At 47.1% G+C, this 14,828-nt stretch overlaps 1 protein-coding gene across 1 annotated transcript in view; it reads right to left on the bottom strand.

Annotated features, from left to right (window-relative positions):
* Dgkh (diacylglycerol kinase eta) overlaps positions 1–7,422 on the bottom strand; it is a 179,682-nt gene extending 172,260 nt beyond the window's left edge. The window contains 1 exon segment of the mRNA XM_028878585.2: positions 7,175–7,422. Coding sequence (XP_028734418.1) covers positions 7,175–7,234 — 60 coding nt within the window. The 5' untranslated portion in view covers positions 7,235–7,422.
* Between the last annotated feature and the right edge of the window lie 7,406 nt (positions 7,423–14,828).

The raw sequence follows: 14,828 nt of genomic DNA, 5'->3' as shown, positions 1-14,828 counted from the left end.
TGGACTGGATCTCCGGGGACCCTCAGCACCACTCCGAGGACCTTACCTCTCCCGCCTCTGCCAGGGAGTTCGGGTCCTTTCGGCCTCCTCTACGGTGATGTTTAGTTTTGGGCCCACCCCCATCCGGCACACACGGAAGAGAAGAGCATTTTCCGGGAGGTTCAGCTCCGCTCTGGGAACTTTTCGTTCAGAAAGAGCGATTCCCTTTGGCTAACAGGAAGCTGGGAAGGGCGTGGAGAAAGCGCAGAAACAAGAGAGGACACGCAGCCCAGGACGGCAATATGCTGAAATAAATGTCTGAGCTCAAGCGCTCATCCCGAATGCCTGGAGGAATGCATTCAGCCACGTGCACAATGTACTAACCAAAGAATATATATACATTCACATGAGAGAAAAAGCGCTACTCACTCCCTAGCCCGGATTAGAGCCCGAGGAAAGGGGATCCACAGGCTGTCGCTTCAGCTCTGGAGGCGTCCCTAGCCAGCTGTGCGGGCAAGAGCAACCTCGCTGCACTGAAATGCACACTCAACCTCAAAAGTCTGAGGGAGACGATACTAAAATGACAAGTTTCCTGCTGTCAACCAAAGAACTTCACACCGTTGTCAGCTCTGTTTTTTCAATTAAGTAAGAAGTCCCTAGCCTACCCTGGGGGCTCTCCTTAATAAGAGCAATCTTTTTAGCCCTTGCCCTTTGGGTTCCTTTCCTATTTGTCAGTTGGCCAGGACCTTGAAAGTTCCTTGAAACTAAATTTCTGGGTTGTTATTTTCCTCTAGGTGAACCCTTAAGCCCAGCAATTACTCGGTTCTGTGTTAGAGCTGCGAGCTCTAAGGCATTTTAACTGTACTAAAAATGGGAAATGCGTTTCAATTCTTCAGCGTAAGAGAGTGCTGCCATGTTACGCGAATACAAAGACAACCTCTCACGCTTCAGTTATTTCCTTTAGTAAAGGAAGGAGTGGAGTGAAATGGACTTCAAGAGTTCTTATGGCCCGATAATATGAAATTCTGTATCTACAAGAACATACTGCTGGGAAGCCTTTAAGAGACAATAACATTAAATAATGGCCTTGGCTGGGGTCTATAAATCAGTTCTTGCCTAGTGTACAGAGGCCCATCACAGCCAAAAACAAAATAATGCCCTTTTAATGACCTTTATCCTGGTCTGGCTATTGGATCACAGATAAGTCTAGTGATCTGGCAACACACAGACCCTTAGTAAAGGGGTCTTTACATAGTTCAGACTTTCCTTTTTAATGTAAAAGACACCGAGGTCACAAGCTGGGACCAAAGTAAAAAACATGTGATTACGATTCTAATGTTCTCTTCACCACACTATATATAGCTAAAGGTCAGTTTGGCCGTTATCACATACTTCAATCTACACATTAAGCTTTCAAGTTTTATATAGCAACATTTTCCAGAATCCAAGCAAGGGTGATTGAACTAAAAGGTGGTCTAACGCCCATGCCTAGTTTGTGATCTTTGGAAGAAGATGGATTACATTTCTCACTCTTTGAAAGGATGCTGACTGTTTAAAGATAGTTTAAAACAGCATCCTATCCAGGAGCCAGGCAATTAATTCCTCAAAGTCCGGGTATTTGTTACTTAGAAGAACTTAGCCTTGCAGCCAGCTCTTTCTCAATAGAGAGTTCAACAGCAAGTTTCTAAAGCGTGGAATGGTGACGTGAGGGCAAAGCCAGTCCAAGCCTCCTCAGCTCAGTAAATGACCGCAGCGCCACATCTGCAGCTGTGGAGGAGACACAGCTGAGGGTTGAAAACACTGTAGGCAAAGGAAGAAATGCTGCCTCATTTCCCACAAAAGGCAGCTCAGGAAAACCCCGCCGGAGAACCGTCTCTTCTGAGAACCTATCAAAGAATCCCCAACTTAAAATAACAGCTGACCTACTAACTGCTTCTCTGATCCTGGGGGTAAATGTCCAAAATGGATATCTAATCCAGTTGAAATGCACGTCACCTTTTCTTTGTTTGTTTTGTTTTATTTTATTTTATTTTGAGATAGCCTCACAGCACACCTCAGGCTGGCCTGGAGCTCATTCCATAGCCCAATCTGACTTTGAATCCATGGCAGTTCTGCTGCATCAGCCTCTATATCTCAAAATGGCTATTGAAATTTCAAATATGTAGCATGTTGCCTTATTTGATTTATAAAAAGTTCCTTGACTTTTTCTTTGGTGTTTTAGATTTTTTTAAATAATTTCTTCAATGCTGCTTATGTATTTCTTTTTATTACTGTTACTTGAGATCTATGCTAGGTGGTGGTGGCACACACCTTTAATCCCAGCACTCAGGAGGCAGAGGCAGGTGAATCTCTGTGAGTTCGAGGCCAGCCTGGTCTTCATAGTGAGTTCCAGGACAGCCAGGGCTACACAGTGAAACTCTGGGACGGCTCGGGGGAGAGGGTGGGGATGTTCCATGTAGAACATATCACCAAAACTGTTTAAAACTCGAATATGGGAGGTTGAGGCAGGAGGGCCACCAAGAGTGTGAAGCCAGCCTGGGGTACATTGAGTTAACAGGCCACCCCCAAGCAAGACAACAGGATCTTGTCTCCAAAGAACAGCATCAACAAAAATTCTACAGATGTTACGGTCAGAATTAAATGCAAACAAGTTAAGCTGACCGATAAATGGTTTTCGACTTAATAACGTGTCATACTCCATTAGGGAAAAAAAAAAAGTACTGAAGAGATGTAAGTCAACACCAGACATGCGGATTAAAACTTTATGAACACTATATTACTATTTACAGAGGTATTTTAAATCAATCAACTACTAACAACAAGGCGATTGATAGTCACTTGAAGTGTTTAACCCCGAGTTCTATGGTTTTACATTCAAATTTTGATATAATGTGATGAGGGTTACATGTCATACGCTGAAAATCACAAGTAGGTACTTTAGGAAGCATGTTCTAGAACTCATGTTCCTGTCCAGCACAGAATCAAGAGACTGCAGACTGAACGAGCACAGGCCTGGGAGGCCGCCGTGACTGCAGTGTGGAACCATTTCCATAATACACTACTTGTTCCGTATTCGGAAGTTAACACTCGAAAGGTCTACCCTGTTGAAACTTTCTTAGCTGTTATCCAGATAACAAAACATTCCAAGAGCAATGGTGCTGTAAATTATAGGAACATACTGTGGTCCTGGCGCACACGGCAAAGCCTCTCATCATCCTGGCATAAAGAGCAACTGTACAAACTCTTGTCTGCATTTGGGTCTTGATGCTTTGAAACCTTTCCCTTTCCTCGTGCCCTGGATTATTAACTGGTATAACGTTAACTAGTAACACTAACTGGTACAAAACCACTTGGAAATAGAAACCAACTTTAGAGAAAGAAGCATATTTAAGCTTCTCACAACTAAAAAAGGTATTTTGTAAATACCCCTGCATTTTTGTTTGTTTGTTTGTTTGTTTTTTCAAGACAGGGTTTCTCTGTGTAGTTTTGGTGCCTTTCCTGGATCTCGCTCTGTAGACCAGGCTGACCTCGAACTCACAGAGATCCATCTGGCTCTGCCTCCCGAGTGCTGGGATTAAAGGTGTGTGGTGGCGCCGCCGCTGCCACCACCACCACCCGGCTATCCCCCCACATTTTTAAACTGAACTAGAACTCCAACCACCTATCTTCTACCCACTCCCACTCCAGATTAGAGACTGCTTTGCTAAACATCTTCCTACCCACTCATTCCCAACAGCAAAATACTTTGATTCTGTGTATTTGTTTATTTTAGTGAGAGAAACCCAGGGCACTGCATAGACACGTGCTCTATCAGGAACCTACATCTCAACCTCCAATTACTTTCTCTAATTGGTTTTTTCATTTTTTGTTTGTTTGTTTTTGATACAGCCGTCTCAATATGAAGCCCATGCTGGCCCCAACTCTGAGCCTTCCTTCCTCAGCTGATTGGCTGCGATTACAGATGTGCAGCACCACACCCAATTCCCCAAATACTTTTTTTTATTTGAAATTTAACTGATGCCTCTATTTCCACTAACACTTGACTATATTCCAAAGCTAGCATCAAAGAAAACAGAAACTTAAATGATAGCCTGTATCTTCAAGTTCAATACTTAGCCAGAACAATGCTAAATAAAACTAATAATGTATCCAAATATTCTGAGTTAGCCAAATAACTTAATTTCAGCCTGTCACAGAGAGAATGTCATGAAGTCCCAGAAACTCCCTTAGCACCAGACATTGGTACACTTTGGCCAAGAAGTACTGTTTCTTTTCAGGTAGCCATATAATCTCCAAGGAATCCTTTGCTTTTCTGTCTGAATAATAGAAACCATACCATCATGGTTTAGGCTCCATCAGAAAAAAAAAAAAAGAGGGGGGGGGGCGGGAGAGAACAAATTCTCACATGCATGCTGTTACATGCCACAATAATACAGCAATCCCACTTATTCAACATAGGTCTTTTTCATAAATGTAAACTTGCAAGCCTGCATGGTAAAGTATTAAAATGCCTATATTTAAATTTTTTAAAAAGGTGTTTAAAGAACTCAGCATTGGAATCCAAGTGAAAACAGGTTTATTTTCTTTGCTGTTGTTTCATTTTGTTTTAAGAGAGGCTGGATTTATTTTGGCTCAGAGGATAAATGTACCTTGGTGGGGATGGCCTGGCAGCTGGGGCTCCACCTGTGGTAGCCAGAGCATGCACCATCTGCTTGCTCTGCGGTACCTACAGGAAGCACTGGGGGAGGCAGGTATCCTCAACCTGAGAGTCCCTGAGCACACACACACACACAGACACACACACACACACACACACACACACACACACACAGACTGGATCTAAGGAAACCTGTGACTCCACTAAGTAAGTGTGTGTGTATGTGTGTGTGTGTGTGTGTGTGTGTGTGTGTGTGTGTAAGACACTGGTTCCTCGGGCCTACCAAGGCTAGAGTAGTTAGTTTTCTAAGTATACGGTGTGCTGCTTGACTGTATGTCATATAGGTTCATTCTGAAGGAAGCCAGAATTCCCTTCATTCCGATTCTTGAGATCACTGAGCCAAACAAAGTTAAAGAACATGATTTTTGAGAATTCCATGATGCCTGGAATCCTAGTACTCTGCTGAGGCAAGGGCTTGGGAGGGAGTCCCAGGCCTGCCCGGGCTACCCAGTAAATCCCAAGCCAGACTGGAGTACAGTGTGAGACTCTGTCCCAAACATAAAGAAACAAAACCAATTCTGATGGACCCAGTGTTCCTTCAAAACATATTTAGATTAAGTTAACACCAATCCGTTTGCTCCACATGTCAGAAATATTTAACGTTTAAACAGTTTCGCTCTAATGAATTTTCCTTTCTCTTGTACACGCTCCTTTTTTAGTAATGCAGGTAACTCAACTTTCTTAAGGAATTACATAAAGATTTCCTTTGAAAATGCTTAAATGTTGTAGTCATTACAGAAGGTTCAGAATAAAAGCACTAGCGATAAACGTTTTATGACATACTTGAATATGTTTCACTCTATGGCTAGAAGAATGTAAGCTTCCTGGGGACAAAACCTGCCTGAGTGTTAGCAGCTTGCCCAGCCATCACAGAACATGATAGGTGTTGGATAAAAACATCTGCTGAACAAATAAAATGCCTTAGCCATTTAAATCCGCCGACTTTTTAAGAGTTCCGAAGTCTAGCAAGTATCACCGCTCTCACAACTCTGGGAAGGTTTTAGTTTTAAAAGTTCATGTCGGGGGGACTAGTGCTGAATACTTTCTGTGAGCATAAGAAAGCACTTTGGTTCTTATCACTTCTGAGAAGAAAATGGAGGTCTCTAATTTTCTAACTGCAAAAGTACTCCTGACGTTTATCACCCAAGAAAACACTAACACATAACTCAGGGTTTCCCACTGTGACTGGTGTAGGCTGACAGGACTTCATATAGTAAAGTTCAAAACAGGCCACTGGATTTAATTCCCAGTGGCCTTAAATGTCAAAACTGAATGGTATTCCTAAGCAAGCACAGCTTACCACCCTGGTGGTGAAGGCAATAGAACGTGAGCAGATGGGCTACCTAACGCGCAAATTCACAAAAGCAAAAGCAGCCGCAGAGGGATAAAAGTCGAAGGACACTCCTGAAAGGTCAGGAAGCAAGAGGCAGCGGAACATACCCTGGCCAAGGGGCTGGAAGTCTACCGGTCAGAAAAGGAGAAGCAAGACGGGCACCTGACCTACAAGCTCTCAACAGGCAGAGGGCTCGCCTGAGCAGACTCAGGAAGTCCCTGGGAAAACATCACCCGAACAGCAAGCGCCTGCAGCAGCACGGATGAAGCTAGAAATTTTGGACCAGGCTTTTGAGACATGTTCACAATGTCAACCAAAAAGGAGTAGCAAATACGCAGGCAGGTCGTGCAGAGCCAAAATTCATTGCCCACTCAAGAGTACGGGGGTCTGCGTGGGATGGGTATTCCTGGGAGGTATCCCTGGAGGGATTGATACCAGAGGGTTCTGTTTGAGATGCAAGAAATAAGTTAAAGGAGTTTAGGGAACAAATTCAAAGACCCCAACTCTCCTCATCTTCGCAACACACAACACACGCACCACTCTGGGGCCCTAAAATGACTCAACCTCCGCGTGGCGTGTGCCGTGAAACCCAGACGAAAGCTTAAGTTGACTGGTCGCTGGATCCCGGACCAAGTCCCCTGGTCCCCCGGAGCAGCCCGGGGCAACCGCAGCCACCCGAGTCGGAGGCGTGGCTCTGGGCTTCAGGCTGCTACTCGCCTCCCCAGGCGGCGGTCCTCGGGAACCTGCGCGCCCAGGTGACTGCCTGGGCGCGGTTAAGAGGTGAGCCCCGTCTCCTCCCGGCGCCACCCGCTGACCGCACGGCCCCGCCGCCTCCTCTCCCCGGGCCGCCGCGCCACACTCGGGAATGAAGTGCAAAGTTGGGAAGCGGATGAAGCGCGGAAACGGTCCTCGAAGGACCGTCGCCAGCCAGATGCCCCTCGGGGAAGAGCTCCAGCCGACCGGACAAAGGCGCTTCGGGCGGCGCGCGAGGAGGAGCCCGGGCGCCGGAGGAAGCGCTGCCCCGGCTGGGAAGCAGCTGGGGACCTCATCCCGGACCGCTTCCTGAACGGAACCCGGGCCGGGAGGGGGGGGGGGAGCAGGGAGCAAGGACAAGCGGGAGGGATGGGCGCGGGCGCGGTACCCACCGGTTCCTCCCAGGCCGGGCTGCGGGCTCCGAGCGCCGGGCGCACGTGCTGCGGCTCCATCGCGCCGGCCCGCGCCCGTTGGCCGCCGGAGCGCACGGACACGGGCCCCCGCCGCCGCTGCCGCTGCCGCCGCCGCCGCCGCCTGTGCCTGGCTCGCCGCGATCGCTGTCGCTGCCGCCCGGGCTCCCGCCCGGAGCCAACCACCGGCCCTCCCGCGATCTCTGGCTTCCGCCGCGCTCGCCCGCCCCCGCGCCGGTCCCTTCCTCCGCCGCCGCCGCCGCCGCCGCCTCCGCAGCCGCCTGCGTCCCGCTCCCTGGCGCGGCCGCGAGCGCTCGGCTCCCGGAGCCGCCGCCGCCGCCGCCGCCGCCGCCGCCGCCTCCCACGGCCACAGAATCCGCCCCTCGCTCCTGTCTCCGCCCCCGACTCCCTCCCCTTTCCTCCCGCCGCCCGCCCCTCCCCCCAGCCGCCCCTCCCGGCGGGCGGCCCGGGACGCACGTGACCCCCCTGCCCGTCCTTATAAGGCGCGGAACCGAAAGCGGCCACCGGGTGGTCACGGGCACCGGGCGGTGGCATCGCGGGGAGAGGCGGCCTCACCGAAGGCACCGGGCTCGCCGGGAGCCTCGGGGGAAGTCGGGGGCGAGTAGCTCGCGCCCGGGGAGCTCGTCCTGGCATCCCTTTCCCTTGGCCTCCCTTGCTCCGGTCTCCTGTAGCCCCCGCCGGCCGCCTCGGGAGCAGAGGCTGGAGCATTTCCCCCAGGACAACGCCCGGCTTCAACAGAGCGAGGCTGCGCGCTTCGCACCCCTGAGCAGCTCCCCTGCCAGGGGTGGCCTACTCTGAGCTGCTGGGATGACTGGCTGGTTGGCCATCTGCAAGAGAGGTTAAGCTTGGGGGAGCCCTGCTTTTACTCATTTTCTGTGGCTAAACAGTTTCGTGGAAAGAAAACCAGCTAAGGAGCTGGTCTGCGGTCCGCTGTGAGCGCGCCACTCGAATTAGGGGCAGGGACAGTTAAGAGAGACCTTAAATGTCAACTGTCTCCTCCTGCTGCTTTCAGAGAAAAAGAAAACGAAAATTGCAACTAGCGTCTCAAATCATCTTTACTGGCGGTGAAGACGGTTTCCATCTAGTTCCAACCGAGCAGTGACTGCATTACATGGGTCATTTCCTCTCGTGGACTTTCAGGCTCCTGCCAGCATCCTCTCAATGCCCCGTAGTCTGGTAGACAGATGCATTCGCACGTTTTGAAACCGAAAAATCAAAACACTTACCTGATCCAGCATGCTCCCACGTCATTCTAATTTCCGCGGCTAATATTCCACTGAGGCTGAAAAAGGTCACCTAAGGTCTGTGGAGAGAGCCTAAACCGCTGGAGGTTTCCCAGCCCTCGCCTTCTATAACCTGACGGACTAGATTGGTTTTCCTGAATCTCTCCTTTAAATTAGCCCTCCATAGTTGGGTCTTCTTGTGTTCCTGACCATGTTTTGTTAAGTGACCTCCTACCCGCTGAGGTGCCCAAGTTGCCTGCTCTTCATTTACTTCTAGTGAGGGTGGGGTAAAGTGAATGAGTGGTCGGTCTCTCGGGTCCTGCCTTGCCTTGCTTTTAGTTAGTTTAGTTAGTTTAGGTGAGGACAACTCAGATTTCCATCATTTCTGATCAATCCGCCTTCACCGCCGAGTGCTAGGGTTAGAGCTGTACCCTGGGGCTCAAACCCAGGACTTCAATCTACCAACCAAGCTACGTGCCCATACCGGAAGCAAACTTTTTTTTCAAACATATTTTTCAACTTCTCTACTTTTATTTTTTTTTTCCTTACATGTATGTGTCCGTGTGTGGGTTTGTGCACATGAATGCAAGTTCTCATGGAGTCCAGAGGCATCTAATCCCCCTAGAGCTGGACTTACAAACCACCCAGAGTGGGTGCTACGACTCAAACGCCCTGTCCTCTCTCTGCAAGAACAGTGTGTGCTCTTAATGGCTGAGCCATCTCTCCAGCCCAGAAGCCAGCCAGCTTCTTAACCAGAAATCTCTACCTCTCTTCCCCCTGGCCTTAAATTCAACCTGCCTAAAACAAAGTGCTTTCCTGACAGCTGATTTCTCTCTCGAGTCTTATGTAAATGTCACCACAATTCACTTAGTCATGCAAAGGAGAAGGGGAAAAATATTATCCTAGGTTCCTCCTCTCTCACTGTTCTCTTCCTCTCTCTCTCTCTCTCTCTCTCTCTCTCTCTCTCTCTCTCTCTCTCTCTCTCTCTCTCTCTCTCTCCTCCCCCGGCCTGGCTTCAGGGCCCTGGTTTCAGACTCCTGAAACTTTGCGTTCCTTTCTTATTAATTTTGAATTTGGTATTATATTTCTATTTATTTATGTGTGTGCCCATGCACACGTGTGGAGGTCAGAGGCTAACTAGCAGGCATTGTCCTCTCTTTCCACCACGTGAGTGCTGGGTCTTGAACTCAGACCATCAGGCTTGGCAGCAGGGGCATTTATCCACTGAGCCGTCCCTGCAGCTCCACTTATTAGCTGTGTTGCCTCTAAATGGTTGAGATGCCATCCCTCTTGCTGTGGCCAAAGTTAGCCTCCTAGCGAGTCAAGGTTTAAGTCCTAATATCTTAGCTAGAGCCGACCTCAACAATTCTTTCCAATGCTCTGAGTTCCTAACAGGCAGCTCCCCCTCAGGCCACCTGTTTTTATGCTGTGCCCTCTTCTGGAATGTTCTTCCTCTTACTCAGCCTATAAAACACCTGTTCATCTTTCACTTTTCACCCCGAGGGTTACCTTCCTGACCTTGCTGCATGGTAAAAACTGTCTGCTCCCTCTACACTGACTACATGCCACCCCTGACCACCCCGTCCTATCATAATGCCTTAGACGACTTTTTAAGTTAGCTTTTACATATAATTTTCCTGGTAGGAAATATTGTAATTGACTTGCTCCATCTTCCTGGCTCCAGTACAGTTCTCAACATGTGTTTCTCAAGTTTGTTGAAAGAATTGTGATATAGTCTGGGGTATATTTTTGAGGTTCTAAAAAAAAAAAAAAATCACTCTCCCCTGCATTGTCTCATTTCATTCTCACAGTTCTCCATAAGATGTGTGAGTGCCTTTCATAGGAAGCGACAACTCCCAGAGCCACCTGGTAGAAGGAGTAACCTTACTCCCAAAAGTTGTTCACACACACATACACACACACACACACACACACACACACACATGTAGTCACACCGTGTCCAGCACTCTTATCCTCACAAACACACACACTTGTATACACACCATATCCAGCACTCTAGTACACACACACACACACACACACACACACACACACACACACACTGTAATATTTTAAAAGAGAACTCACTAAAGCTGGAGAAGAAGAAGAAAAAACCAATTTGCTGGAGGCCGTCTTGTGTAAATCTGGGAACCAGGCTGACAATCCAGATTACGTCTTTACCTTGGCTACATGTGCAGCTGTTTCTGTGGTCTGAATATTTATGTCTCCCCATCCCTGTTGAAATCCTCACTTCCTTGAGCACTTAGGGAAGTGGTTTGGCCCTGACAGCAGATACTGTAGAAACGGGATTGGTGTCTGGTAGAGAGGTTCAGGGCGCTGGGGAAATAGCTCAGTGATCAAGAGCACTCGCTGATCTTCCAGAGAACCCAAATTCAGTTCCCAGCACTCATATTGGGCAGCTCACAGCTACCTGTAGCTCCAACTCCAGGGCTACCTGCAGCTCAGCTACCTGCATAAACACAGTGCACGTATAGGCATGCGGGGACACACACACACACACACACACACACACACACACACACACACACACGCACATAAAAGGATTAAAAAATAAAGCAAGAAAAAGAATACCATATCTGTTGTCCTCTCACGTTAAATTCTATCTTGTATAATACAGTGTTGTTAGGTTTTATTTTTTGGGTTTTTGTTTTGTTTTGTTTTTTGATTGTTTTTGTTTGTTTTTTGTTTGTTTTTTGTTTTGTTTTTTTTGCTACTGATGACACAGTATAACTACTTATTTTTCAGTTGTTCCAAGTCATTGTGCCTTCAGGGTGTCTTCTATATAAACAGGTTGATCTCACCACTATCTGACCAGTCTGAGGGCCTGGCTTTTCGCGTTCTTTTGAGATCTGTTTTCATTCATAGTGTATACGAATCAGAGTCAAGGGCGCTCCGCTGCCACCGCCCCTCCCCCACACCGTGGTTCCTTCTCACGGAACAGTACACATTAGTAGGTTGTTGGGTGTGTCCTCTGTTCCACATTACCACCCGCCTCCGAAGGCTTTGCCCTTAATGCAGAGGAGGGAAGTGATATGGCTCCTGATGCAAGAGGAAGAAGAGGCGGGGAGGGGCATACGCTTCACAGATCTCTACCGACATCGGCACATGTATGGCTGAGAATGATCCTTTAAGTTTCTTTCTCCAAAGGCCTGTGAGTCTTCTGTTTTAATATTCTCCTGGGCCTGAATCACAGTTTCGTTGTCTATGGAATTCGACTTTGAAAGGGATTAGCACCAGCATTTGAAGCGCCTGACCACCTTGGCATCTAGGGCTGGCAATAAGAAGCCTACTCTTGGTCTCACTACTCTACGGTTATCTTTCTGTCCGATCCATTTTCATATTTTCAGTTTGTGTTTGGATTGATTTGAATCTAAGTGGGTTTGGGTTTTAGGTTTTTTGTTTTTTAAGATCTTGATACTCATTTGTGGTGGCGCACGCCTTTAATCCCAGCACTCGGGAGGCAGAGCCAGGCGGATCTCTGTGAGTTCGAGGCCAGCCTGGGCTACCAAGTGAGATCCAGGAAAAGGCGCAAAGCTACACAGAGAAACCCTGTCTCAAAAAACCATAAATAAATAAATAAATAAATAAATAAATAAATAAATCCTTTGAATCTGAAAATATTTTATTTTCAAGTGTTACTTTTCTTCATTCCTGCTCTGTGGAATTTTCTCTATTTTATGTTTCTATAACTCACACTAGATATGACTCAGAGTTTTTCATATTATCCTCCAAATCTTGGTTTTTCTTTCATATTTCTCTTCTTTGCTTTTCTTTGCTAGTCTTGGAAATTTTTCCCAGATGCATTACCCAATTCCCTAATTTTATTTGTAACTAAGTTTAGTGGGCTGTTCCAGCATCACTTCTTTGACAAGACAAGGCTTTGCTGTGTACCCCTGGTGGCTGTCCCACCACTCTCCACGTGGACCAGTCTGGCTTCAAACTTGCCGCAATCCTCCCGTCTCTGCCTCTGAAGTGCTCTATTTAGCCTGCTTCGTGACCATTAAGTTTTCATTTGTTTATTTTCCTAGCATTTTCATCTCATCCTTTTTAAAAGTCATTGGTACATTTTCATGCTTTGTTTTTCCTTTACCTTATTTATCTTATTAACCTTGTGTTGTTTGTTTTTGTTGTTTTGTTTTGTTTGTTGTTGTTGACGATGATGTTTTGAGACAGGGTTGCCGTAGAAGTTTCTCTGTTCATACCTGGCCCTGAGGTTCCATAGCCACTTATAGAACAATCACTCAGAGGCTTATATATTAATTACAAACTGGATGGCCTATGGCTCAGGCTTCTTGATAGCTAGCTCTTTCATCTTAAATTAACCCATTTCTATTAATCTATGTATCACCATGTGTTCCGTGGCTTGACCTGCATCCCATTACATGCTGCTCCTAGACAGCAGTTTGACGTCTCCCCCCACCCCACCCCACTTCCTCACTCTCCTTTCTCCTCTCCGTATCTCTCTTAGATTTTCCCACCTGGCTCCATCCCGCCTTGCCCTAGGCCAGTGCAGATTTATTTACTAACCAATGGGTACAGCATATATTCACAGCGTACAGAAAGACACCCCCAGCACAGGGTCTCTCTACATAGCCTTGGTTGTCCTGCCCCTCACTCACAGGGTTAGGCTAGGGTTAGACCTCAAACTCACAGGGTATCTACCTGCCTCTGCTCCCAAGTGCTGAGACTCAAGGCATGTGCTACCGTGCCCAGCATGTCATTAAACATTTTAAGCATATTTATTTAGAAATGTCTCTTTTTTTTAATCTTTATTAATTACTTTAAAATTAAAGTGTAGCCCAGGCTGGCCTCGAACTCGTGATCCTCCTGCCTCCGCCTCCTTCAGCAAATCCTACCAGCATGCGCCACCACCACCAGCTAGAAATGTCTCTTTTATTTATAGTTGCCAGACTAAATTCTCCCATTTGTGCATACATGGGCCACATTTGGGCCCGCTTGTTTCCTTGCATGCTTTACAGTGTTTTCCTGGGCAATTCACTTCAGAAAGACATGGTATTTGTTTGTTTCTTTCTTTGTTTACTTGCTTGGGGGGGCCGGGGCTTAAAGTATGTATTACGGAGGTGTCTACCTGGGAGAGCCTGATCTTGATTTTGCCAGTGGCCGCCAGATTTCCTTGGCTCACTAGTGATTGTAGTCCTTCACGCTGCTAGACTCAAGCAGCTGAAGACTGGTTCAGCTAGGGCTTCTGGGTATCTGCATCTCTGAGGCGTTTCAATTACTCATCCCAGCACGCTGAATTCACAACAGTGGAATGGATTTGTTTTACACGTAAGGTCAGGTGTCCCAAAGTGTATGTTGAGAGAGAGAGAGGGAGAGAGAGGAGAGAGAGAGAGAGAGAGAGAGAGAGAGAGAGAGAGAGAGAGATGCAAACTTCATCCTTTCTATGAATTCTCTCTCAGAAGTCATATAGCATCATCATCACCAAATGAGTTAGTTGGACCTGTCACAAAACCCTTCCCAGACTAAAGGACCAGAAGATAGACCCTTCAAAAATGAGCATGTGGACGAGGCACACACACTATACATACATACATACATACATACACGTATATATGTATATAATTGTGCAGTAGTCTTTAGAACAATGAATCACAATGCTCTCTATATTGATAAGTTTTGGTATTCATGCTCTAGGCAATCAGAGTCCATTCTTTGCATAGACTATAAATTTAGGCTGTTTCTTTTCTCTGATGCAGCACCTGGAGAACATGGCGAGTGCAACCCTCCAGAATAAAGGCATGTATGCCTCACATTACAAGAACAGTAGTGTGCTGGGGATATTGTTCTGCATGCTGTGAATACGTGTGGTGCTCTGATTGGTTGGTAAATAAAATGCTGATTGGCCAGTAGCCAGGTAGGAAGTATAGGCAGGATGAGCAGACAAGGAGAATTCTAGGAAGAGGAAGGCTGAGTCAGGAGACGCTGCTAGCCACTTCCAGAAGAAGCAATATGTAAAGTACCTGTAAGCCACAAGCCATGTGACAAAGTATAGATTTATAGAAATGGGTTTTAAAAGCTAGGTAGCAAGAAGCCTGAGCCATTAGGCCATATAGTTTAGAAATAATATAAGCCTCTGTGTGTTTATTTGGGTCTGAGTGGCTGCGGGATGGGGTGTACTGGAGAAAACTCCAGCTACAGTAGTGTCTACTGCTCCAGCTAGACCTCAGTGGAGCACACTGGAGACTAACACGTTCCCACAGAAATAATCTGATAAAGACTTTCACATGAGGACTGCCCCTGCAGGAAGCTCATCAACAGATTGCATCTTAGTAATAATACATCCGAAGCAAGAAACAGGGACTCTGGTCTTGGTCCCAATTTATAAAGCTCCCATAGAGCAGACAAAAGAG

Source organism: Peromyscus leucopus, chromosome 9 (assembly GCF_004664715.2).
Source record: "Peromyscus leucopus breed LL Stock chromosome 9, UCI_PerLeu_2.1, whole genome shotgun sequence".
Classification (NCBI taxonomy): domain Eukaryota; kingdom Metazoa; phylum Chordata; class Mammalia; order Rodentia; family Cricetidae; genus Peromyscus; species Peromyscus leucopus.
This window is presented reverse-complemented; position numbering and strand designations above follow the sequence as displayed.